Below are 27,014 nucleotides of genomic sequence, written 5' to 3'. Positions count from 1 at the left end.
AAGCTGTTCGCCAGCATTCCTGTGCAAGGACTCTGTGCCCCAACCTCAGCCTCTAAGGGATGGAGTGCATCCCCTTCCCCCAGTGAGCAGAGCCCACTCCAAGAGGCCACCCCAAGGGCTCCTCTGGTGGTCTAGGTGCTATATCTTGACTCCCAGAGGTCCTGAGCAGCCCCTCCTACAACCCCTTGAGTCAGATACTCCTATAGCTCTCCGAAGGAGTGAAACAACCCCAGGATCTCACTGCACTCAGACTGCAGACTAGATGATCACAGCACATTAGGCTCTTTTCCACACTGAGGCTTCAGAAAAGAAAACCCGAAAGGAAAAGGCAGATAAAGCAAGTAAGGTCTCTTAGGGGAATTTGGTGAAAGGATCTCCCAGGGTTTGGCAGGGCTTCTTTCAGCAGCCTGCAATTAAGGAAATCAGGAACTCCAGGACGCCAAAGGGACAGAGAGGGAAGGTGCCCAAACAGCCAGCCTCAGAAACTCTGCTTTATTTGGACATGCCTCCCCGAAGCCAGGTCCTAGCTTCTAGAAAGGACTATGAGCTTCTGTGCTGCGGATCACTGTCTGGCTACCTCTGGATACCTGGCTTCCTAGGGGGAGCACATAGGTCCTACCTCCTCTTTCTGCTCTGCAAAAACAAGCTGTGCTGGCAGGTACAAGCTCAGAGAGGATGAGGTAAGTTGTAACCAGGGCCGAGAGTAGGACTGGGGTAGGAGCCAACCAAAGCAAAGTCCTTTCAGGCATTCAGGCACCCACAGACTCAAGGATGCAGGAGAGAAGGCACCACAGAATCTCACTTTCTCAGGAGCACACCACTTGCCACCAGGGGCAGGTGTGTCTGAGCCCTGGGCCATGGACCGGGCTAGCCAGGTGATGGGAAGAAACCAGAGCACTTACCGGGGGAAGATGGCAGTCATCAAGGCCGAAGCATAGCCAGGCTTGCAGGTTCCCTCTGAAAAGTTTGCGTACTTGGTGGCTAACTCTGCAGGCCTGTGGGGAGAGACGGAGAGTCATAGCTTGCCGGGCAGTGGTTACTGTTTCATGAAGAGCTGTTGGTGTTTAAACCTTGAATCAAGCTTCATTTGCTACAATCAGCACTTCAGTCCCTTTTCCACACCAAGTTTCCAGAGGCGGGTGGAGGGGAGGAGCCAGGACATTCTAAAGGAATAAGTAGATAAACAACAAGGCCCTTCTGTGGAATTTGGTAAAAGGAACTCACTAGATTTCAAATAGATTCTTTGCAGTAAGCCTGGTTGCAAGGAAATCAGGAACTCCATCCAGGCTCCCAGACTAGGAGATTGGTGCCCTGGAGACCTAAGGAGAGAGCTCCCAGGCTTTAATAAAATCACAGGCACAGCCTTTTTAACCTTCTTGAATGTTTCTACATGTCCAGCCTCATCTGCCTTTATTCTCTCACACATACTATGGTCCAGCCAGTGGGAAGTGCTCAGTGCCCTGAATATACGTCAAATATATGATGGGGGGTCTCATTGAGTATGTTCTCCTGCTGTCCTATTCCCTCTGCCTGGAATGTTCTTCCTTGTTCTCCTTCTGCCTCCTGGTCCTTCACAACTCAGCTCAGATGTCAGTTTCACTGGGAGTAACTCCCAGACCCCCAGATTGGGCCAAGTGCCTCCTCTGTGCTCATTGTCCATCTGCCATCACCCACATTACGTGCTTGCCCCCATCGGCACTTGCCATACTGAACTACAGCTGTTGGTAGTATGTCTCGCTCATGGCGCTGTGAATTCCCAAAGTCAGGGTCTGATTTAACCCTGTACCCCCAGTTCCTTGCACAGAGAATGGGCACACAGAAGACCTCGATGATTTTCTGAAGGAACTCTCACTGACAATCTCACTGCACTTGGACTGGAAATAAGGCAATCTCAGGAGTCCACAAGTCAGACAGCGCTGACTATTTTTCAGAAGACTTGTGAGTTCTAGCCCTGGATCTGTTGCTGTGTGACTGTAGTCAAGTCATCTCACCTCTCTCATCTTCAACATCTGTATGGGGTCAACATGGGGCTGGAGTCACTGCCCTGCCTCCCCAAACCCTGCTCAGTGCAGTCTAGAGAAAACCAAAGCGGAAGAATAGGACCCATCCCGTGACTGCTGGGCTGGAGGCCCCGTGTGCTGGGGCACCTGAGGGAGCTCTGGCTGCTGGCCAGTTCCCAGCCCCAACCTCCCCCGCCTCCACCCTTGGGCCAGCTGCCAGCACACTGATGCCCAGCTGCTCTGCTGTGCCAGGGCCCTGCAGCAAGTCTTCCCTTGGGGCTGCCTTCTGCAGGGACAAGGGTGCAGTGGGTATGGGGTGGGGGAGGTTGGTGCCTGTACAGGACAGCCAGAAACCATGATGCCACTGCCCAGCATGTATCATGTGTGATTTACTTAGCCCTGTGATCCTGGCCCAGGGCCTTATACAGAGCCACTGCTCATGGAATTTAGACAAACTCATCTGTATCTACATGCATTTTCTTCTAGAAATCTACATTTTCTTAGTCTTCCCTAACAATGAAATGTAAAGCCTGAAATGCAAATACAAACGCTGAGCGACAAGTCAGAGTTGGGCCTTTATTTGGCAGGCAAAAAAAGGTCAAGGGTTTAACAAGAGAATTTACATAACAGTATTTTCTTATGGAAACAACTGTATTTCAGAAATGAAGTGCAATTACTGAACCTACTGGAAACTTCTGGACTAGGCACAGTGACAGGAACATTACAGGTGTCTTCAATTATTCCTCTCAATAGCCATGTGAGTAGGGTGCTGTTGATTATTAATTCACACAGAAGCTCAGAAAGATGAAGAGGCTTATTCAAGGTCACACAACTAGCAAGTGGTGGATACTATTTGAACCTATCTTTCTCTGACATGAGTGCAGAAGCTCTCAACAGGACACCGCCCTGGTGTGGATCCCAGTCAGTGCCATCACAGAGAGTCGCACAGAGGCCGGTGCAGCATGAGCGGTCAGTGCAGCTGGAGATGGGGTAGGGGAGCTCTCTGGCAGTGTGTAACAGTCATTGAGCCACTAAGAGTCCCTCATAGCCCCCTATCCCCTTGCCTGCCTCTTACTGTGGGTTCCTATGGTCTTTGTGAATTCCAGAAAGTTCCACAAAGCAAAGGAAAGATGGATGGCCACTGCCTCTTTAACACAGTGCATTGCAGAAATGCATGTAGAAATGCCTGTACAACAGCAAACCTTCAGCCACATCTTTCCTCGCTAATAAACACCATCTTTTGGCGAAGCTCCTCAAGGATCAGGGCTGTGGATGCACAGCAACATAGGCGGGCTTGGAGGGCATGAGGCTAAGTCAAATGTCAGACAGAGGAGCACAAACTCTGTATGATATCATGTTTATGTGGAATCTAGGAAATACAACAAACTAGGGAATATAACGAAGAACAAGCAGACTCACAGATATAGAGAACAAACCAGTGGTTACCAGAGGGAAGGGTGCAGGTGGGCAAAACAGGGGTGGGAGAGTGGGAGATGCAAACTATAGGCTCTAAGACTGGTTCAAGGATGTATTGTATGACACAGGGAACATAGCCAATATTTTGTAATAAGCATAAGTGGGAAGTAATCTCTAAAAATTGTGTAACAATTTTTAAAAATTAAAAAAAAAGAACTGGGCTATGGAATAGTCCAGGGTCTGTGCACTCAGGTAACCCACAATGGAGAAGAAAAAGCCCAGACAAGCAGGAGCATGGGAAACCAGGAGCCAATAGGAAAGGCTCTTCCCATGGCTATGCAGGGCAGTCAGATATCCCGGATGGAGCAGCGCAAAACCAATTCCCCCACGGAGAAAGCAACAGTAACTTCTAAAACACACAGCCCTGGGCATAGCGGGCCACGTCAAGCTATTACCAAATTAAAATGCCTTAGAAATGGCTTCCCGACTATCCCAGTGAGAGAAGAATAGGGGGAGTGTTGGGGACTCTGAGTCATGCAGCAGGCTGGGACCTCTGGGGCAGTGAGCGGTCAGAACCACCAAGATTAACTGTCTCCAACTCCCTCGGGCCAGAATGGTTAGTTTCTCTAAGGCGCTCACACTCCAAATGCCAGGAGGCCCCCACAGATGTCTGATCAAATCATTCAACCCTTGTTCTTCTCGTGCTCTGCAGCTGGCCTTTCATTTGGGGAGATTTAGCATTTGGACCAGTAAGAGCACCCATTGTCCTGCAAACGTGACTACCAAGCGCCTGGGGTGAAGAGTGTAAACCACTGCGCTCTTCAGAGGAGATCCAGATGGAGAGGCTGGCACCTAAAAGAAGGAACCAGACTTCCATGCCTCTGCTTCACTGAGAAGCACCGAGTGTAAGGAATTGGGTCAAACAACAAACGGGTTGTAAGTGGGAAGAACACAGGACCTGGAATTAGAATCTTTCACAAAGGAGGACATTGCAAGCCGTGTGACCTTGGGCAAAGGAAGGACAATCTGATTCGCAGCTTCTTCATCTGCCAATGGGAACCACTCAGTTCCCAGGGATCTTGGAGGATGTGGTGAGAAAGGGCATCTGGAGGGGCTGGCTGGTCTCCAGAGCACCACACAAATACTTCATGAAAGGTGAGGTGGCAGGGGCAGGCAGCAAGATGGTGCAGGCTTCGAACACTGGGCTCAAGTGTGGATTCTGTCCTGGAGAGAGTGCTAAATGATTTCCAGTGGGAGAGTGCCCTGGATCACCACGTGTATTTTCACGATCAACATTCGGGAGGTGAGGAGGAGCATGGCCAAAGGCTGAAAGAAGCAGCGCCTGAGACGGAAAAATACCCAGGAGAGACCGTGATGTCTCAGTTGTTAAAGGAAGGAAGGGTCTCAAGGAGGATGCAGGGACCAACTGCATCGAACACTGTGTGGGGCCTGGGAGGAGGTGGCCATAGGATTGATGGCTGGATCTGCCAACATGGGGGCTACTCTTGACCTTGAGAAGAGCTGTTTCACCGGAGTGGGAGTGAAATGGTGATTTCATTGGGCTTAAGAGAAAACAGAATTGGAGCCAGGGAATAACAGACTTCTATTTTTAGAAGTTTTGTTATAAAGGGGGACAATGAAATGGGGCAATAGCTGGAGGGAAAGCGCAGGGCAAGATGTTTTTTTGAGGTTAGGAAAATATTTGGCATGCACATAAGCTGGTTAGAATAAGAGGAAAACTCATGCATGGGGCAGTAGAGGTGGGTCCGTTGGAGCAGTCTTGGAGAAGGTGAGAGGGGGAAAGTAGAAGCGCTGGCTTAGCTCTGTCTACCCCACCCTGCCCTAGCCAGTGACCACCTATTTATCTTGAACATTCAGTTAAGCACTACTTCCTTCATGAAACCTTTCGTGATGGCTTCCCCTGCCAAGCAGAACCAGCCTCCCATGCCTGTGGACCTCATTTTACCTAGCGCTGACATTCACCTGACCTTGCTCACTGGTTCCCACGTTCTCTCTCTCTCTCCCACCTCCTGGCCTTCTGTCCTCTCACTCACTAGTCACTCAGCAGACACTCAGAGGCAGACACTCTGCTTGGGCTTATATCCTGGCTCCACCACTTAGTAACTGGGCATGTTATTTAATTGCTCTGTGACTTAATTTCCACATCTTTGAAACTGGAATTACACTAACTCTTCACAAAATTGTGGTGCGGATTACACTGAGAATAAAGTGCTTCGTGCAATGCCTGGCACATAGCTCTCCCTCTCTCTCGGTACATGCTAACTCTAATAGTCTTGCTCTTGTTATGTGCTAGATGCTGGCCTGGGATTAGAGATACAATGATGTCTAGGATGGGAATACGGCCTAGCGCTTGTTACCCTGACGAGTAACTATCCATTTAGACATCTTTCTCTCCCAGACCATGAAATCTGAGCATAGTGCCCATCACAAAGTACCATGCATGGCACTGAGAGTATGAGCGCCTAGCAAAATGTTTGTTGGACTGAACTCAGCTGGTTACCTTGGCTTGGAAGGTGAACTGAGAGGAAGGGTTGGGGTGGGGTGGGGTGGTGTGGGGATGCGGAAAATGAAGAGTGGACTTTGAGGGTTAGGACTCTACAGATCAGGCATCTCATGACCAATGGCCTAATGTCTAGAACGTCTCAGAGAAGACTGAACTTAGAGCAGCCCCTTGTTGTGCCCCCTTACTCCTTCCCTGAGCTAGTTTACTAGAAGCAGTTCAAAGAACTGGTTGTGAGAATGAAATAGGACCATAAATGTAACGCACCCAGCACACAGCCTGACAAACCATAGTTAACAAGTATTAGCTTCTTATCAAGCAAACGTAGCAACTTAATTAAGGTAGCCAGTCAACGTATGACTGTGCTGAGAGGGCTGGCATGGTGAACACACAGGAGAGTGCTCAGCACAGAGCTCATCCCGCCACTGCTTCTTCAGCTCTGTCCTCCCTTGCCTTCTGGACGAAGACGCACTTCTCCAATGACTAGAGAGACGCCTCTGGAACAATGGCATGATTTGGGAAATGGCAGAAGCAGCTTAGTTTAGCTATAGCAATCCTACCCTGTCACTAAACATTTTCATTTTCTTTTCCTTGAAATAACTTTTCTGTAAGAAAGGTTATTGAATACTGCCAAAGACCCTTTCAAGATCCAAGATATACAGCTTTCTCCCTCAGGATAATTTCTATCTCCTCTGACTGCCTCTCCCTCCGTGACTACAGGTCTGCTGGCTCTTTTTGAATTATCATCAGTCTTTCCACTCACCCACATTTGAGGTGTGCTGATTTGTCCTGCCCTGGGCATCACTGACCCTTTGCTCTTTGTGAACTCCACTGCAGCGTTGGGCTTCTACACAGTGTTGCCCACTTAAGAGTGATCTGGTGGCTCAGATGGTAAAGTGTCTGCCTGTAATGCGGGAGACCAAGGTTTGATTCCTGGGTCGGGAAGATCCCCTGGAGAAGGAAATGGCAATCCACTCCAGCACTCTTGCCTGGAAAATTCCATGGACAGAGGAGCCTGACTGATAGGCTACAGTCCATGGGGTCGCAAAGAGTCGGACACGACTGAGCAACTCTGTCCTGTCCATGATCAACTTGGTGGCACTGTCTTATGCCTCTTTAAGAGAACAGGGACTGCTTGATCTGTGTCATCTGGAATTTAGGGTATTTCTCGGCTCTGGAGGCCCTGCCTCTCAGCTCCTGTTATTGAACACTGCAATACCTTCTCAGCAAATCAGCCATTCTCTCTGATCAGTGATTCTGGAGCTGACATTACTGCAGTTTCTCTTTGTCTCCAAGGCCCTGTACTTTACTTCATTTTGGCTGGGAGGATGCTTTCCAGGAAGCTCTTGCAAATGCTTTTAGCCTGAGCTATACAGGTAGTTCTCACCAAGACTCTCCACCAGGAATCTCTTTTGATTACTCCAATTTTGTTTCTACGTGTGTGTGTGTGTGTTGTGTGTGTGTGTGCTTAGTCACTCAGTCATGTCTGACTCTTTGCAACCCCATGGACTGTAGCCCGCCAGGCTCCTCTGTCCATGGGATTTTCCAAGCAAGAATACTGGAGTGGGTTGCTATTTCCAGCTCCAGGGGATCTTCCTGACCGGGGGATCCAATCTGCATCTCATAGTCTCCTGAATTGGCAGCGGATTCTTTACCACTGTGCCACCTGGGAAGCCCGTTTTTTTTCTCCATTTCGCTTAAAAATGCACACTCTTTCTGGGTGGTAGTGAAAAGAACAGAGGAATTAGCATTTACTGAACATAAACTATGCTCGAGACAGTTGACCTAATTACCTAATATAGCTTTACAGTAATCCTCTGAGGCAGAATAGCCCTTAGATCCAGGCACGTGGGCTAAGAGAAATCAAGAGAAGCATGGTTGGAAGATGTGCTGTTCTATAAAATTTCAAATGATAACTTCGGTAGGGATTACATCAAATCTGTAGGTTGTTTTGGATACTATGGGCACTTTAACAGTATTCATTCTTCCAATCCATCAGTATGAAATATTGTTCCATTTATTTGCATCTTCAGTTTCTTTCATCAGTGTCTTATAGTTTTCAGTGTAAAATCTTTCATCTCCTCAACTAAATTTATTCTGAGGTATTTTATTCTTTTTGATGCAATTGTATATGGGGTTGTTTTCTTAATTTCTCTTTCTGATAGTTCATTATTAGTGTATAGAAACACAGTTGATTTTAATATACTGATTTTGTATCCTGCAACTTTACTGAATTTTTAAAAATACTTCTGACAGGTTTGTTTTTATTTTTGGTGGAATCTTTAGGAATGTTATCTGCAAATATAGACAGTTTTACTTTTTCCTTTTCAATTTGGATGCCCTTTATCTCTTTTTCTTGCCTAACTGTTCTGGCTAGGACTTCTGGTACTATGATGGAAAAAAAGTGGCAAGAGTGACATCTTTGTTTCGTTCCTGATCTTAGAGGAAAGACTCAGCTCTTTTTACCATGGAGTATGATGTTATCTGTGGGCTTATCCAAAAGAAAGAAAGAAAGTGAAGTCGCTCAGTCGTGCCTGACTCTTTGCGACCCCATGGACTGTAGGAGAAGCCTACCAGACTCCTCCGTCCATGGGATTCTCCAGGCAAGAATACTGGAGTGGGTTATCATTTCCTTCTCCAGGGGATCTTCCCGACCCAGGGATCGAACCCGGGTCTCCTGCATTGGAGGCAGATGCTTTAACCTCTGGGCCACCAGGGAAGCAGTCTTTATTATGTTGAGTTACACTACTTTTTATACTCACTTTGTTGAGAGCTTTTATTATGAATGGATGTTAAATTTTGTCAAATGCTTCTTTTGCATCTACTGAGATGATCATATGTTTCCCTTAATTTTATTAATGTGGTGTATCACATCAATTGATTTATGAATGTTGCACCATCCTTGGTTCCCTGGAATAATCACAGTGTATGATTCTTCTAATGTACTGTTGAATTCAGTTTGCTAAAATTTTGTTGAGGATTTTTATATCTGTGTTCGTCAAAGATATTGGCCTGTAATTTTCTTTTCTTGTAGAGTCTTTGTCTGATTTTGGTATCAGGATTAGTCCTGACTTCATAAAATGAGTTTGAAAGTGTTCCCTCCTCTTCCATTTTTTGGGAAAAGTTAGAGAAGGATTGGTATTAGATCTTCTTTAAATGTTTGGTAGAATTCACCAGTGAAGTCATCTGGTTCTGGACTTTTGTTTGTTGGGAGGCTTCTGAATACTGTTTCAATCTCCTTACTCCTTCTTCGTGATTCATATGGTGAGTTTCAAATGGCCACAGAACTAATCACAATTCACATTTCCCCTGCATACTCTGGTTAAGACTTACATTCATGGTCACTGTCAACAAAGTGCAGCCACAACTTTCAGAGTTGCTGGAACCCAGTATTTGTGGGCAGCTTGCAGGATAACGTAGTGTGGCATCAAGAGTAATGATGTAACCAGCATGAAATAAAGGGAACTAGAGAACTGAAGAGACAAGAAGATCTATACTGATTCTATAAAACAGGTTCCAGAAAGTCCTGGCACTGTCAATAATAAGAGTACTGCTACCTATTTTAGTGATAGACGATGTGAAATTAGTCAGGAATGATATACCTGACAATTAAAAAAAAAAATGATGAGATGGTCCCTGAACCAGAAAGAGAGAGTATCTGGATACTCTAAAGATACTTCAGGTGCACTGACTCAATAATAAACACATATCTAAGTATCTCTTCTTTCCTGTGCTCTTCTAAATCCTCATCAATAAATCATTACATCTCAAGTGGATGGACTTGTTTATACAGCAGAGACCTCACAAAAATATTTAGCTGGGGCTCCACGCATCCTAGGGCTTCCCTCGCATCTCAGCTGGTAAAGAATCCGCCTGCAATGCCAGAGACCCTTGTTCAATTCCTGGGTCAGGAAGATCCTCTGGAGAAGGAATAGGCTATCCAGTCCAGAATTCTTGGGCTTCCCTGGTGGCTCAGCTGGTAAAGAATCAGCCTGCAATGCAGGAGACCTGGGTTCGATCCCTGGGTTGGGAAGATCCCCAGGAGAAGGAAATGTCTACCCACTCTAGTTTTCTGGCCTGACCATGGGGTCACAAAGAGTCAGACACAACTGAGCAAATTTCAGTTTCACTTTCTGCATATCCTTGGAGCAGCTCCACTCTAGAATAACTATTATTATCATTCTTGACAAGGGAAACTGATTTTAAAATCCATCCTTTTTTCCCATCAAAGCCTTTGCTTTCTTTGGGCTTAAAGGTAAAAAGACTGGAGTTTAAGAAACTAACTCTTATACCTACTAGTTGTGTAACCTCAGGCATGAGATAATCAGTTCCCTTAACTCTTAAAATAGCTAAAATAAATAGGACTGATGGGAAGATCAAATGGTTTCTTGCAACAATGGAGGTTAGAACATTCTTTAAAGATTATACAAATGTCAATAACTGTTATTACTCTTTTAATGTTTGACTTCTGACTGTGTGGATCACAATAAACTGTGGAAAATTCTTAAAGAGATGGGAATATCAGACCACCTGACCTGCCTCTTGAGAAACCTGTATGCAGGTCAGGAAGCAACAGTTAGAACTGGACATGTAACAACTGACTGGTTCCAAATAGGAAAAGGAGTACGTCAAGGCTGTATATTGTCACCCTGTTTATTTAACTTCTATGCAGAGTACATCATGAGAAACACTGGACTGGAAGAAACACAGGCTGGAATCAAGATTGCCGGGAGAAATATCAATAACCTCAGATATGCAGATGACACCACCCTTATGGCAGAAAGTGAAGAGGAACTAAAAAGCCTCTTGATGAAAGTGAAAGAGGAGAGTGAAAAAGTTGGCTTAAAGTTCAAGATTCAGAAACGAAGATCATGGCATCTGGTCCCATCACTTCATGGGAAATAGATGGGGAAACAGTGGAAACAGTGTCAGACTTTATTTTTTGGGGCACCAAAATCGCTGCAGATGGTGACTGCAGCCATGAAATTAAAAGACGCTTACTCCTTGGAAGAAAAGTTATGACCAACCTAGATAGCATATTCAAAAGCAGAGACATTACTTTCCTGACTAAGGTCCGTCTAGTCAAGGCTATAGCTTTTCCTGTGGTCCTGTATGGATGTGAGAGTTAGACTGTGAAGAAGGCTGAGCGCCGAAGCCGAAGAATTGATGCTTTTGAACTGTGGTGTTGGAGAAGACTCTTGAGGGTCCCTTGGACTGCAAGGAGATCCAACCAATTCATTCTGAAGGAGACCAGCCCTGGGATTTCTTTGGAAGGAATGATGCTGAAGCTGAAACTCCAGTACTTTGGCCACCTCATGCGAAGAGTTGACTCATTGGAGAAGACTCTGATGCTGGGAGGATTGAGGGCAGGAGGAGAAGGAGACGACAGAGGATGAGATGGCTGGATGGCATCACTGACTCGATGGACGTGAATCTGAGTGAACTCCGGGAGTTGGTGATAGACAGGGAGGCCTGGTGTGTTGCGATTCATGGGGTCGCAAAGACTCGGACACGATTGAGCGACTGAACTGAACCGAACTGAACTGAATGTTTGACTTCTACTTTTACGGCTTCTAGATCACCTGAATTATCATCATAATTTCACTAATTTAATGAGAAAAAAACGGTTTCTTTTATGTTTCTTACTTGAATTAGTCTCTCCAACTCACTTGGCTGTCTCCAAACTTCTGCTCTATAGGTAGGGAGATCAGGAGGCTCCTGGGAACAGAGAAGGAGGGCCACTGAAATAAGGCAAATATCTCTTACACAAGGTCTTGTCTTCAACTGGCCAGTCCATATCTGAGCTCAATGGGAAGGCTAAATCTCATAAGATCTGTAGCATAGTATTTACTGATCTCTTTAATTTTTCCTTTTCCAGAATGTCATACAGTTGAAACCATGCAGTACATAGATTTCTCAGACTGGCTTCTTTCATTTAGCAATACACATTTAAGGCTCCTCCATACCTGCTCATGGCTGGATAGCGCATTTCTTTTTAGTGCCAAATAATAGTCCACTGTCTGGATGTACTACAGTTTGTTTATCCATTTATCTAATGAAGGCCATCTCAGTTCCTCCCAGTTGTTGGCAATTAAGAATGTTTTAAAGGTAATTAAACAAAAAGGCCTTTATTACTGTACAAACCAGAATACTGTGCAACATTTGTGCCATACTGCTATATTTCTGTGCAGTTTTTGTATAGAGGTAAGTTTTCACCTCAGTTGGGTAAATACCTACAAGAGTAATTGCTATGCAGACTACGTTTAGCTTTTATAACACCTTGCCAAAATGGCTGAACCGTTCTGCATTCCTGCCAGCAACGAATGAGACTGCCTGTCGTTCCTCACCCTGGCCAGCATTTGGTGTGTCAGTGTCTTGGATTTTAGCCATTCTAATAGGTGTGTGGTGATATTTTATTCTTGTTTTAATTTGCATTTCCCTAATGACACATGCAGTTTCCCTGGTGGCTCAGTGGTAAAGAATCTGCCTGCCAATGCAAGAGAAATGGGTTAAATTCCTGGGTTGGGAAGATCCCCTGAAGGAGGGCATGGCAATCCATTCCAGTATTCTTGCCTGGGAAATCCCACGGACAGAGGAGACTGGTGGGCTACAGTCCCTGGGGTCACAAAAGAGTCAGACACAACTTACTACTAAACAACAAAAACAATGACACATGATGTGAGCATCTTTTTATCTGTTTATTTGCCTTCTGTGTATCTTGTCAGATGAGGTCTCTATTAAGGTCTCTGGCCCACTTCTAACCGGGTTTGTTGTCTTCTTCTTGTTGAGTTTTAAGAGTTCTTCGTATATTTTGAATAAGTTTTTCATTAAACATGTGTTTTGCAAGTATTTTTTCTAATTAGTGGCTTGCTTTTTTATTCTTTTAGCAGTTTCTTTCACAGAACAAAAGTTTTCAATTTTGGTAAGCCAGCTTACTGGTTTTTTTTCTTTCATGAATTGTACTTTTGGTTTTATATCTAAAAACTCATTGTCAAATCCAAGGTCACATAGATTTTCTCTCGTTACCTTCTAGATGTTCTGTGATTTACATTGAAGTCTATTAGATTCCATTTTGGCTTTAATTTTTATGAAAAGTATAAAGTGAAAGATTCATTTTCTACACATGGATGACCAATCGGGCTAGCACCAATGGTTGAAAAGAAAATCCTTTTTTTCCATTGACTTGCCTATGCTCCTCTGTCAAAGATCAATGGACTGTATTTGTGAATTTCTATTTCTGGACTCTACTCTATTCCATTGGTCTGTTTGTCTATTCTTTTGCCAATACCATGTTGTCCTAATTATTGTAGCTTTATTGTAACTCTAGTGTAGGATCAGTCTTTCAACTTTACTCTTCTTTATCAGTTATTATGTGGACTATTCTCAGTTGCTTGCCTTTCCATATACACTTTAACACATTATTGACTGGAGACGGCATTAACACTTCAGGCATTAGTTTCTGCAAAAATCCTCTGGTTAATAATATTTTAAAATAAGTTTGTTGCTATCCATAAAATAACTCACCAGGATTTTAATTGAGATTATGTTGAACTTATAGATCAAGTTAAGAGGAACTTACATCTAAACAATGTTGGCTCTTTCTATATATATTTCTTTGCGTGTGTGACAATATAAATGATATTGTGTTTTAATTTCAAATTCCAATTGTTTATTTCTGGTATATAGGAAAGCAACCGACTTTTGTAGGTTAACCTTGTATCCTGCTTCTTTCCAACTAACTGCTAGTTAGTTCCAGGAGGTTTTTTGCCAATTCTTTGGAATTTTCTACATAGTCAATCATCATTTGTGAACAAAGACAATTTTATTTCTTCCTTCCTAATGTCTATGCCTTTTATTTCCTGTACTATTAGCTAGACCTTTCAGCATGATGCTGAATAGGAATAGTACAGAGGGACACTGTCTTTTCCCAGACTTGGGTTTCTCAGGGCTCCCCCGGCGGCGCAGCAATAAAGACTTCACCTGCAACGCAGGAGACGCATGTCAAGCCCAGGGTCGGGAAGATCCCCTGGAGACGGAAATGGCAACCCACTCCAGTATTCCTGCCTGGAAAATTCCATGGACAGAGGAGCCTGGCAGGCTACAAGCCCTTGGGGTCGCAAAGACGTCGAACACAATTTAGCGACTAAACTGCCAACACCACATCTAGTTTCTCATTATCAAGCAAGATGTTAGGTATAGACTTTTTGGTAGATGTTCTTTGTCTAAACTGAGCAAGTTTCTTTCTATTCCTATTTTGCTGAGAGTTTTTCCTAAAATCATGATTGGATGTTGAATTGTATCAAGTGCTTTTTTGCATCTTACAGATATGATCATATGGCTTTTCTTCTGTAGCCTGATGTGATGCAACACAGTAACTGACATTCTAATGTTGAATGAACCTTGTATATCTGGAATAAATCCCACTTCATTAAGATGTATGGTTCTTCTTATACTTTGTTAGATTCAACATGCTAATATATGTTGAGAATTTTTGCATTATGCTCATGAAAGATATTGGTCTGTAGTTTTCTTATAATGTCTTTATCTGGTTTTGGTTTCAGAGTAACGCTGGCTTCACAAAACAAATTAGGAAGTGTTCCTTCTGGTTCTATTTTTCTGGAAGAGATTGTAGAGAATTGGTATCATCTTTTCCTTAAATGTTGGATAGAAGTCACCAGTGAAACCATCTGAACCTATATTTTATGTGTTTTTGTTTTGGAAGGTTATTGATTATTGATTCAATTTCCTTGGTAGATACAGGCCTTTTCAGATGACCTATTTCTTTTGCATGAGTTTTGGTAGTTTGTGTCTTCCAAGTAATTGGTCTATTGCAGGCAGAGTTGTTCACAATAGTCTTTTATGAGCCTTTTAAAGTCCATAGGATCAGTAGTGGTGACCCCTCTTTCATTTCTGATATTAGTTAATTTGTGTCTTCTCTCTTTTTTTCTTGGTTAACCTGGTTAGAGGTTTACTGATTTTTATTAATATTGTCAAAGAATCAGCTTTTGATTTTATTGATTTTTCTCTACTGATCTCTACACTTTGTTCCTATGATGGCCTCCTAAGTCTTATTTTCCTTTCCATTTCTGCTCCTCTCCAACCCATATACCTTCCTGCAGCCAAAATCATCTTCCTACAAGTCAAAACTAATTATATTTTTCAGCTCCTTAAAATACTTCAATGGCATCTTTTGTCTTCAAGAAACCCAAACTTCTTACTGTCTCCTCCAAAGCCCTGTATGATTTGGTCTGCCCATTCCTCCAGACTTATCACGTCTCATCCTTAGACATCATGGAGTTTTGACGCACAGAGAAGACAGATATTAAGTTTTTACACAAATATTTATTTCAGTTATACATAATGAAGAACTATTTAAGTAGGCCAACAGAATGTACAGGAAACTCTTCAATTGATTCAGGTTTTAAAAGACCCTGAAGAAAAAACTAGAGAAAGGGTTGATAACAAAAAAACTTAATATAAAATGGATTTTTGAAAATAGTATTTAGAGACCTAGAGAGCATAATGAAAGTTTTTTTTTAATTACAGAAATGAAGGCATATCCCAATATACTTTTTCATTAAAAAGGTATATAAGGACAATACAGAAAATGTAAGCTCAAAAGAAATAATGTACTCACAATCTGACTGCCCTAGCACAACTAATACTACATTCTGCAGTAGTTATTATGCTATATTCAGATATGGTTATAGTGATAGGCTTGAAGATGATACCCTGGTTCTCAACCCTGACAAGTTAGAATCACCTGGTGGAACTTTCAAACATAAAGATAACTGAGTCTGATTCCTAATCAACTAAACCAGGACTCTGGGTGGCAAGGTCCTGGGTTGAGAAATACTGTATATAGACGTGTCCTATGTACAAGCAGGGGCCTCCCCTTAAAGGTGAGTTTATTTTTGGTATCACTCATCTGAGAAAGTGAAGAGTTCCTCAGACAGGAAATGTACTCTTTTAGAGCAGTATTAGACGCACATGGGGAGCTTTCAAAATCCCAATGCCTAGGCCACATCTCAAGTCCATGACTTCAGAATATTTAAGGGGTGGGAGGCAGGCATCGGTAATTTTTTAAGCTCCCCCGGTGATCCTAATATTCAGTCAAGGTTAAGAACCACTGTGCTGAGACTCTGGGTGAGCTACAAAGTGGGAATTTGACTTTTAAGATCTTGACCACATAGGTATCAAGATATCTAGGAAGAAGTGTGAACGGTGAGTCGTTAAACAGGCTAGAAGTCACCAAGCCAAGAACCCAGTCAAGTCCTGCAATGCTGTGCTCTCCTATTGTGAACTAAGTATGGCCCCGGTTTCAGCTGTCTACAGGAGAGTCAGAACTCTGAATTTTGCAATCCGGACTACTTTGAGTTTCTTTCACTCTCAAGGTTTATTTACCTGTTGTCCTCGTTTAGTCTGTAGTGAAATATTTTTAGCTTTGCTAAGAGAAACCAAGAGAAAATTATTGTTGTTTCTGTTATTCTCTCTCTTTTTAAAGTATTAAAGAGGACCTGTGCTCTCTGGAGTCAACGCGATGGTGAAAGCAGGCTCTTAAGTGAGAGACCCTCCAGGAGATGTTGAAACTCAGGACTAAAGGCAGGGGAGTCCCCAGATCTTCCAATACTGGGGGGAATCTGGGTTTTGTTATTAAAGATGGCACTATTCTTTCTCATAGCTTCTTCCTCTGTCTTTAATTGATTTAATAAACATTTATTGAATATTTACTATTCACCACAAACATTATACTAGTATTGGGGATGGATCTGTGAGCAGGACATTCATAGTTCCTTGATAAAGTTTACAATATAGTGGTTCAAATTTAGGACAGTGCAAATTTGGGGAGAAAAAAATAGAAAGCGATATTGAATAGTGAGACAAGTAGGATGTTTGGCGCCAGGCAGAGAACATTTTGAATGCTGGCTTCATCACCTGTACTTCTGTGAACACAAGGAAATTACTTCCATGGTTACTTTCTCATTTAATACCGCCTACTTCAGAGAGTGATCTGCCAACTCACGCATTCAACCAGCAAATATTTATTAAGCAATCAGTAAGCACTAGGCAATGTTTTAGGTGGTAGGAAACAGTAGTGAACAAATTAACTCCCCCCCCACACACACACACCTTAAGTGAGAGGAGACAGACAATAAGTAAGCAGATTTCCAATAGTGATAAACACTGGAGTAAAATGACAAAGTCAAGGGAACAGGAACGCCAGTGGGGGATGGGTTATAATTTTAAATGGCACAGTCAGGGGAGACTTCACTAAGAAAGGGACATTTGAGCTAAGGTCTGAAGAGGTGAGGGAGAATGCAATCTCTGTAGGTATCTGGAAAAGAGTGTCCCAAACAAAAGAAAGAGTAAACGCCAAGAATGACCTGCGAGTATTTTAGGAACAGCAAGGAGTCCAGTATGGGCTTCCTAGGTAGCACAGTAGTAAAGAATCCACCTGCCAACACAGGAGATATAGATTTGATCCCTGGGTTGGAGGAGCAGGATCCCTGGGGGAGGAAATGGCAACCCACTCCAGTATTCTTGCTGGTAAAATCCCATGGACAGAGAAGCCTGGCGAGCTATTGTTCATGGGGTTGCAAAGAATCAGACATGACTGAGCACAAGGTATAGCCAAGGAGCCCAGTAGGGAATAATAAACAAGGAGAGTAGTAAGAAAACAGGGGTCGAGACTGTGTAGGGTCTTGGTGGAGGATGGTAGAAACTCTGACTTTGAGACTTCCCTCATGGTCCAGTGGCTAAGAATCCACGCTCCCAATGCAGGGGGCCCAGGTTCTAACCCTGGTCAGGGAACTAGATCCTGCTCGCCACAACTAATCGAATTCGAAAGCTGCAACTAAAGAGTCCTCATGCCGCAATGAAAACTGAAGACCTTGTGTACTGCAGCTAAGACCCAGCACAGTCAAACAAACAACTCTGACTTTTATTCCAAGAGAAATGAAGAGCCACGAGAGAGTTCCAGTCACTGAAGTAACCAGATCTATCTTGCACTGTAACATCACTGGGCTTCAGCAAGCAGGTAGACCTTAGGGCGGTAAGTACAAAAGCAAGGAGAGCAGCTAGAGTGCAACAATGAGGTATGAGGAGGTGACGGCTGCTGCACAGAGTTAACAGTGCTGGATGTAGTGAAAAGCGGTTGGATCTAGAGGTATGTAAGGTAAAGCCAATAGCGTTTGTTGATGACTAATTTGGTGTTACGGAGAAGGCAATGGCAACCCACTCCAGTACTCTTGCCTGGAAAATCCCATGGATGGAGGAGCCTGGTAGGCTGCAGTCCATGGGGTCGCTAGTCGGACACGACTGAGCGACATCACTTTCAATTTTCACTTTCATGCATTGGAGAAGGAAATGGCAACCCACTCCAATGTTCTTGCCTGGAGAATCCCAGGGACGGGGGAGCCTGGTGGGCTGCCATCTCTGGGGTCGCACAGAGTCGGACATGACTGACACAACTTAGCAGCAGCAGCAGTTTAGTGTTAAAGATATGATGCTACAATCTTTGACCTGAACAAGTGGAAGGATGAGGTTGCCATTTACTTGGGTAGGCAAGATCTTGGAGGTAGGGGGTGTGAATCAGGAGGTTTTTTTTCTGGACTTGTTAAATGTAAGATGCCTAATATACATTCAAGGAAAGGAGGCAACTGGATAAACGAGTATGGAGTATGGGGAAAGAAGAGATTGAACTATAAATTTGGGAGTCATCAGCATATAGATGCTATGTAGACCATGAGCTCTTCAGGCACTCTGTCTACCAGATCTAATCCCTTGACTCTATTCATCACCTCCATGGTATAATCATAAGGGATTTGATTTTAGTCATACCTAAATGGCCTAGCAGTATTCCCCACTATCTTCAATTTAAGCCTGAATTTTGCAATAAGGAGCTCACAATTTGAGTCACAGTCAGTTCCAGGTCTTGTTTTTGCTGACTGAATAGAGCTTCTGCATCTTTGGCTGCAAAAAATATAGTCAATCTGATTTTGGTGTTGACCATCTGGTGATGTCCATGTGTAGAGTCGTCTCTTGTGTTGTTGGATACCTCTTTAATGGCAGAAAGTGAAGAGGAACGAAAGAACTTCTTGATGAGGGTGAAAGAGGAGAGTGAAAAAGCTGACTTAAAACTCAACATTCAAAAAACTAAGATCATGGCATCTGGTCCTATCACTTCATGACAAACAGAAGCAGAAAAAGTGGAAGCAGTGACAGATTTTATTTTCTTGGGCTCCGAAATCACTGCAGACAGTGACCGCAGCATGAAATTAAACGATGCTTGCTCCTTGGAAGGAAAGTGATGACAAATCTAGACAGTGTATTAAAAAGCAGAGACATCACTTTGCCAACAAAGGTCCATACAGTCAAAACTATGGTATTTCCAGTAGTCATGTATGGACGTGAGAGTTGGACCATAAAGAAGGCTGAGCACAGAAGAACTGATGTTTTCAAACTGTGGTGCTAGAGAAGACTCTTAAGAGTCCTTTGCACTGCAAGAACAAACCAGTCAATCCTAAAGAAAATCAACCCTAAATATTCATTGGAAGGACTGTTGCTGAAGCTGAAGCTCCAATACTTTGGCCAACTGATGCAAAGCTGACTCACTGAAAAAGACCCTGATGCTAGGGAAGGCTGAAGGCAAAAAGAGAAGGGGTGGCAGATGATAGGATGGTTAGATAGCATCACTGCCTCCATGGATATGAATCTGAGCAAATTCCAGGAGACAGTGGAGGACAGACGAGCCTGGCAGGCTGCAGCCCACGGGGGTCACAAAGAGTCAGACACGACTTAGGACTGAATAACAACAATAAGACATGAGACTGGATAAGGTCGTCTGAGTGGCTGTTTTGAGGAACAGGCAACACAGAAAGTACCTAGTATGGCCCTGGGTATATAGTAGGTGCTCAATAAACACTTCATCCTTGCAGCCATAGGGAATTTGGCAGTCTGTTCTGGAAACAGTAAGCTATGCCTCAACATGTGTTTTAGACTACCCCATGTTTATAGGTCTTTCTTGATTGGTTTGGTTTTCACAAGCCTTTGGGAGTTAAAAGTTGTTGGTCTTGGCTTCCATATCCTTGTATCTTCACACAGAATTCCTTATGAAATGAGGCTGAACATTAAAGCCTCCATGCTCTTGCCCACATGGCAACCATAAAACCCCACACTGTGGCAGCAGACAGGAGCTTTTCCAGAGCACACACCCACACCCAGCTGAAACAGACGACACTTCCATTTAATTAAATCAGCGTTCAGAAGGCTGACATCAGCTTAGGAAAAACACACCTGGACACCAGGCTCTGGCGCCTTCACGGCTCCAGATGGCTCTTGTCTCTGCTGGACTGATGGGCACATTCCCGGCTCCTGGTGTCATGTTCCTCATAACTGAGACTGAGATTTCCTCAGGGTTCTGTCCGAGGGCTCTGCTTCCAGATACTGGCAGGCCTCACTCCCTCTCTTTTGTTGAGTCTTTGCTAAAATCTACCTTTCAAGGAGGCTTGCCCTGACTATCCCATTTAAATGTGCAGTCTCTTCTCCAGCATTGCCTTGTCCTGCTTTATCTTCTTCCACAGCAGTCATCACCTTCCAAGATACTGGAAAGCTTGTTGATCACACTTTCCATTTACTGACCACCTGTTCACTGGTATATCCACAGAGCACAGAAGACTGCTGACACATAGTAGCTACTTAAGAAGCTGTGAATGAATGAGAAAGCGCTTCTCTATTCTCTCGATGTCTGGGCACAGCCTGTAACCCTGAACCCTGTCCTAGGACCCTCCACTTGGCACAGTAGATTCCTTTTGGAGAACCCAGTGTCTCTCCAGGGACCAGACTTGAAACTTCTGGAGGTATCATCCAATTGGGCTGCAGCTGAGTCCATGGAGCATCCTGAGTGCCCAACCTCCAGGGAACACACGTTCTTGGACAATTCTTGGACAAATCTGAGGTCAACAAAACCCAACTTGCTACCCTCACATCCTGTTATTTACTCCCTCAATGCCACCCTCATCAGTTTTTTTGTGCTCAAGTCACTGCTCTCTGCTTCTTCTCCTTGGTCCAACCTCTCACTTATCTCCCCCATCACCACACTATAACTCACCATTGTCTCCCATAAAGCCTTGTTTCCTTACAGCCTCAATTTCCTCAGTGAATGTTTCTTCCATCTTCTAATTTCATAGAAACCTGGGTCTCCCCTGAAAACACCATTTCCTCTACAGCCTTGTGATGGAGGCAGCTCTTTCTTCTATACCCTATGCATCTGAAGATCCCTCATATCCTCTTTGTACTCCATTTATGCTTCTGAGTCACCAGTATGTCATCTTTCTTTTAAAAAAACTAAAAACAAAGGGACTTCCCTGGTGGTCCAGTGGCTAAGACTCTATGCTCCCAAGGCAAGGGGCCCAGGTTTGATCCCTGGTCAGGAACTAGATCCCACATGTCACAACAAAGACCCGGCACAGCCAAATAAATAAATAAATAAAAATCAAAATGAAAACCTGTTTATTGCTCATACTATCCAGAAGTACTACTTTCTTCCCTCCTCTGCTGTTCTCATTTACTCTCTCCTGCTTCACTTAAACTTCAGCTCACAACACATCCTTTCCAACCAAGCCTGTAAGGTGGTTCATGTGGCTTAGTATTTTCAGTTTTATCCCAATAACAAACCATATAGTACTCAAGAAATATTTGCTAAGTGAACAAGTGAAGAAATGAAGTCTGGGGTGTAAAGCAGGAGGCAAGCTGAGGTTCAGGTCTCATTTTGGGGTTATATCCTTCCCAGGTTACCAGACACTGATAAGGGTACAGCATAGGTTGCATCTCAACTTTGGGTGATTACTTTTATCCCCACTTTATAGCAGGAAACAGGCTAGCGCTTAAATAACTTGCTCAAGATTAGTAAGATGTGGAATGGGGCTTTAAAAATCCACATCTGATTCCACAGTCCACATTTTTAACCTCCAAAAAATACTGCCCTCCTGAAGAATACAGCTTGCTGTTAAAGGGAAAGATCTTGTACAGCTCTATAAGTATTCTGAATAATTTTCATAGTCCTAACAAGTGATTTTGTCATAAAGACACAAGCAGCAGGGAGTTCTCAAAGGAAACAGAAACCAATTATTACACAAAGATATAATTAAAAGAATATAATAAAGACAAAAAAAAAATCCAAGATACTTCTTTCCAGGTTTTTGAAGTATCATTTGATAGAGAGGTATTTTAAATGTATTTGTAATAAACAGCTTACCCTTGAACAACAAGGTGGTTAGCGGTGCTGACCCTCTACACAGTCAAAATCTGCACATATAAATCTGCATATAACCACATATGTGGTTCCTCCATCCACGATTCTGTGTGCTCCAATTCATACAATCACAGATTGTATAGTACTGAACTGTGTACTGTTGAATAAAATCCACATATAAGTGGATGCACTTCAGTTCAAGGGTCAACTGCAATAGAATTTCAAGAATAAAAAACACCTGGGGTGGAGAGGCAATTCCCATGCAGATATATCTACGCTGCCTTCTCAGTGAAGGGCCAGCATGTATGATTTGTGAGCCAAATCTGACCCACTATCTGTTTCTGTGAGATGAGAATGTCTTTTACATTTTCAATGGTTGGTTTAAAAATTAGAAGATAATACTTAATGACAAAAAATAACATTAAATTAAAATTTCAATGTCCATTAATAAAAAGTTTTGTTAGAATACAGCTAAGCCATACTCATCTGTATGTGCTATCTATGGTTGCTTCCACAACATATCAGCAGAGACAGGTGTGATAGAGACAGCAAAACTCCCAAAACTCAGAGATATTGACCATCTGACTCTACAAAAAGAGCTGGCCAATCTTGTTATAGGTCACTTCCTCTGACTTAGCTTCCAGCTCACTAATCCTGTCTTTAGTTGTATCTAATCTGCTGCTAGTTGTATCTAATCCAATGCAGTACTTGGATGTAATCTCAAAAACAACAGAATGATTTCTGTTCGTTTCCAAGGCAAACCATTCAATATCACGGTAATCCAAGCCTATGCCCCAACCAGTAATGCTGAGGAAGCTGAAGTTGAATGGTTCTATGAAGACCTACAAGACCTTTTAGAACTAACACCCAAAAAAGATGTCCTTTTCATTATAGGGGACTGGAATGCAAAAGTAGAAAGTCAAGAAACACCTGGGCTAACAGGCAAATTTGGCCTTGGAATATGGAATGAAGCAGGGCAAAGGCTAATAGAGTTTTGCCAAAAGAACACACTAGTCAAGTAAACACCCTCTTCCAACAACACAAGAGAAGACTCTACACATGGACATCACCAGATGGTCAATACCGAAATCAGATTGACTATATTCTTTGCAGCCAAAGATGGAGAAGCTCTACAAAGTCAGCAAAAACAACACCAGGAGCTGACTGTGGCTCAGATCATGAACTCCTTATTGCCAAATTCAGACTTAAATTGAAGAAAGTAGGGAAAACTGCTAGACCATTCAGGTATGACCTAAATCAAATCCCTTATGATTATACAGTGGAAGTGAGAAATAGATTTAAGGGCCTAGATCTGATAGATAAGAGTGCTTGATGAACTGTGGATGGAGGTTCGTGACATTGTACAGGAGACAGGGATCAAGACCATCCCCATGGAAAAGAAACGCAAAAAAGCAAAATGGTTGTCTGGAAACGGTTGTCTTTTCACAGCTTACAAACAGCTGTGAAAAGAAGAGAAGCGAAAAGCAAAGGAGAAAAGGAAAGATATAACCATATGAATGTAGAGTTCCAAAGAATAACAAGGAGAGATAAGAAAGCCTTCCTCAGCGATCAATGGAAAGAAACAGGAAAACAACAGAATGGGAAAGACTAGAGAACTCTTCAAGAAAATTAGAGATACCAAGGGAACATTTCATGCAAAGATAGACTCGATAAAGGACAGAAATGGTATGGACCTAACAGAAGCAGAAGATATTAAGAAGAGGTGGAAAGAATACACGGAAGAACTGTACAAAAAAGATCTTCATGACCCAGATAATCATGATGGTGTGACCACTCATCTAGAGCCAGACATCCTGGAATGTGAAGTCAAGTGGACCTTAGAAAGCATTACTACGAACAAAGCTAGGGGAGGTGATGGCATTCCAGTGGAGCTGTTTCAAATCCTGAAAGATGATGCTGTGAAAGTGCTGCACTCAATATGCCAGCAAATTTGGAAAACTCAGCAGTGGCCACAGGACTGGAAAAGGTCATTTTTCATTCCAATCCCAAAGAAAGGCAATGCTAAAGAATGCTCAAACTACCCCACAATTGCACTCATCTCACATGCTAATAAAGTAATGCTCAAAATTCTCCAACCCAGGCTTCAGCAATACGTAAACTGTGAACTCCCTGATGTTCAAGCTGGTTTTAGAAAAGGCAGAAGAATCAGAGATCAAAATGCCAACATCCGCTGGATCATGGAAAAAGCAAGAGAGTTCCAGAAAAACATCTATTTCTGCTTTATTGACTATGCCAAAGCCTTTGACTGTGTGGATCACAATAAACTGTGGAAAATTCTGAAAGAGACGGGAATCCCAGACCACCTGACCTGCCTCTTGAGAAATCTGTATGCAGGTCAGGAAGCAACAGTTAGAACTGGACATGGAACAACAGACTGGTTCCAAATAGGAAAAGGAGTACGTCAAGGCTGTATATTGTCACCCTGCTTATTTAACTTCTATGCAGAGTACATCATGAGAAACGCTGGACTGGAAGAAACACAAGCTGGAATCAAGATTGCCAGAAGAAATATCAATAATCTCAGATATGCAGATGACACCACCCTTATGGCAGAAAGTGAAGAGGAACTCAAAAGCCTCTTGATGAAAGTGAAAGAGGAGAGTGAAAAACTTGGCTTAAAGCTCAACATTCAGAAAACAAAGATCATGGCATCCAGTCCCATCACTTCATGGGAAATAGATGGGGAAACAGTGGAAACAGTGGCTGCCTTTATTTTCTGGGGCTCCAAAATCACTGCAGATGGTGATTGCAGCCATGAAATTAAAAGACAATTTCTCCTTGGAAGGAAAGTTATGACCAACCTAGATAGCATATTGAAAAGCAGAGACATTACCCTGCCGACAAAGGTCCATCTAGTCAAGGTTATGGTTTTTCCAGTGGTCATGTATGGATGTGAGAGTTGGACTGTGAAGAAAGCTGAGTGCCAAAGAATTGATGCTTTTGAACTGTGGTGCTGGAGGAGACACTTGAGAGTCCCTTGGACTGCAAGGAGATCCAACCAGTCCCTTCTAAAGGAAATCAGTCCTGGGTGTTCATTGGAAGGACTGATGCTGAAGCTGAAACTCCAATACTTTGGCCACCTCACGAGGAGAGTTGACTCATTGGAAAAGACTCTGATGCTGGGAGGGATTGGGGGCAGTAGGAGAAGGGGACAACAGAGGATGAGATGGCTGGACGGCATCACCGACTCGATGGGACATGAGTTTGAATGAACTCTGGGTGTTGGTGATGGACAGAGAAGCCTGGTGTGCTGCAATTCATGGGGTTGCAGAGTCGGACATGACTGAGCAACTGAACTGAACTGAATCTGATGCTAAATACATCTACTGAGGTTTTAATTTTGGTCACTGTATTTTTCAATTCTGTCTTTCTAATCTAATCCTTTGCTTTTTATAGTTCCCTATTACATGTATGAATGCTTGTGCTCAATTGCTCAGTCATGTCCAGATCTTTCCAACCCCATGGACTGTAGCCTGCCAGGCTCCTCTGTCCATGGAATTTTTTAGGTAAGAATGTTGGAGCAGGTTGCCATTTCCTTCTCCAAGGGATTGTCCCAACCCAGGGATCGAACCTGCTGTCTTGTGTCTCTGGCATTGGCAGGCAGATTCTTTACCATTGCACCACGTGGGAAGCCCCTATTACATGTATAGTTCAATCTTATCTTTATTTCCTTAAATACAGAGTATCTAATTACTGTATAAACTATGTCTGGTAGCTCCAATTTCAGAAGTCCTTGTGGGTCCCCCTCTGTCGTCTGCTGCTGTTCATGGTCGTCTCTAAAGAAGTCTTATTTCCTTGTGTGCTTAGTTATTTTTTCCTGTGAGCCGTTCATTTCCTTGAAAAGTTATCCATGAGCAATTCCTGTCTTCCTCCAGAGAGGATTGCATTTGCTTCTGCCAGAAGCTTGGAGGCTTGGCCAGTCTGGAGTGCCTTAGACCGAGTTCACAGCTTGAGGTTTTGTGGACCAGCTGAGTGATGAGAGCCCAGGCTGTGAATATCAACTGTTTCCTCTTTATCGACTTATTGCCCTAATCCACTTAGAGCTCTGGCAGCCTCTCCTGCAGTCCTGGCTTAGGGGCACAGTTTTAGTTCTAGTTTATCCTTATGTTGAATGCTTTGGGGTTCCAGTTCAATGCAGAAAGGATCAAAAGATGGAAAATGTTGAAGTTAGTAGACTTGGGGGTGAGAATGAGAAAGTCTACCACTTAATCGGAGTTTAAGAAGAACAGTAGAGAGAGAGAGAGAGAATGGGGCAGAGGCAATATTTAAAGAAGATAATGGCTGAAAAATTTCCAGAACACACGAATTCTTATAGGGTAGAAGCTAAATGAATCCAATCAAGATAAATAAGAAATTTCTATATTTGCATATTTACTCATAGAACTCTTTTTTTTTAATTCTTCATAAAAACCTGAGGAGATAGGTATTATTATTCATGCTTTTGATAAGGGAAAATTGTGATTCATAGAGCTAAAATGAATTATCTAAGGTTATATAATCCTAAGCAGAAGGGGTGGAATTCAAATCCAGTTCTGATCCAAGCTCAGGTCCTTTCCTATGCATCAGAAATGGAACACAACACAGCAGAGAAAGACTTCGTAAGGGGAGGTCTGGATATTTCTAAGCAATTACCTCTGAAAACCAGAATCCTTAACTTGGAAATTTCTCCCTGGAACAGATAAAATCCTTTCCCATGTGTCTGTGTTTTGTTCTGAAGATAACATTGGATTAGAAAAGCCTTTTCAGTAAGAGGCAGGAAAGCTGGAGCTTGTACCTTAAACTCTGAGGTAAATCTAATAAACCC

At 43.1% G+C, this 27,014-nt stretch overlaps 1 protein-coding gene across 5 annotated transcripts in view; it reads right to left on the bottom strand.

The window, feature by feature from the left end:
- Positions 1-27,014, bottom strand: part of ST3GAL3 (ST3 beta-galactoside alpha-2,3-sialyltransferase 3) — a 226,739-nt gene that overhangs the window by 73,343 nt on the left and 126,382 nt on the right. For all 5 annotated transcript variants that reach the window (XM_018043059.1, XM_018043044.1, XM_018043051.1 and 2 more), the window contains one exon: positions 903-995. In XM_018043059.1, coding sequence (XP_017898548.1) covers positions 903-995 — 93 coding nt within the window. The remainder of the gene's footprint in view (positions 1-902; positions 996-27,014) is intronic.

The sequence above is a fragment of the Capra hircus genome, chromosome 3 (assembly GCF_001704415.2).
Source record: "Capra hircus breed San Clemente chromosome 3, ASM170441v1, whole genome shotgun sequence".
In the NCBI taxonomy this organism is placed as follows: domain Eukaryota; kingdom Metazoa; phylum Chordata; class Mammalia; order Artiodactyla; family Bovidae; genus Capra; species Capra hircus.
This window is presented reverse-complemented; position numbering and strand designations above follow the sequence as displayed.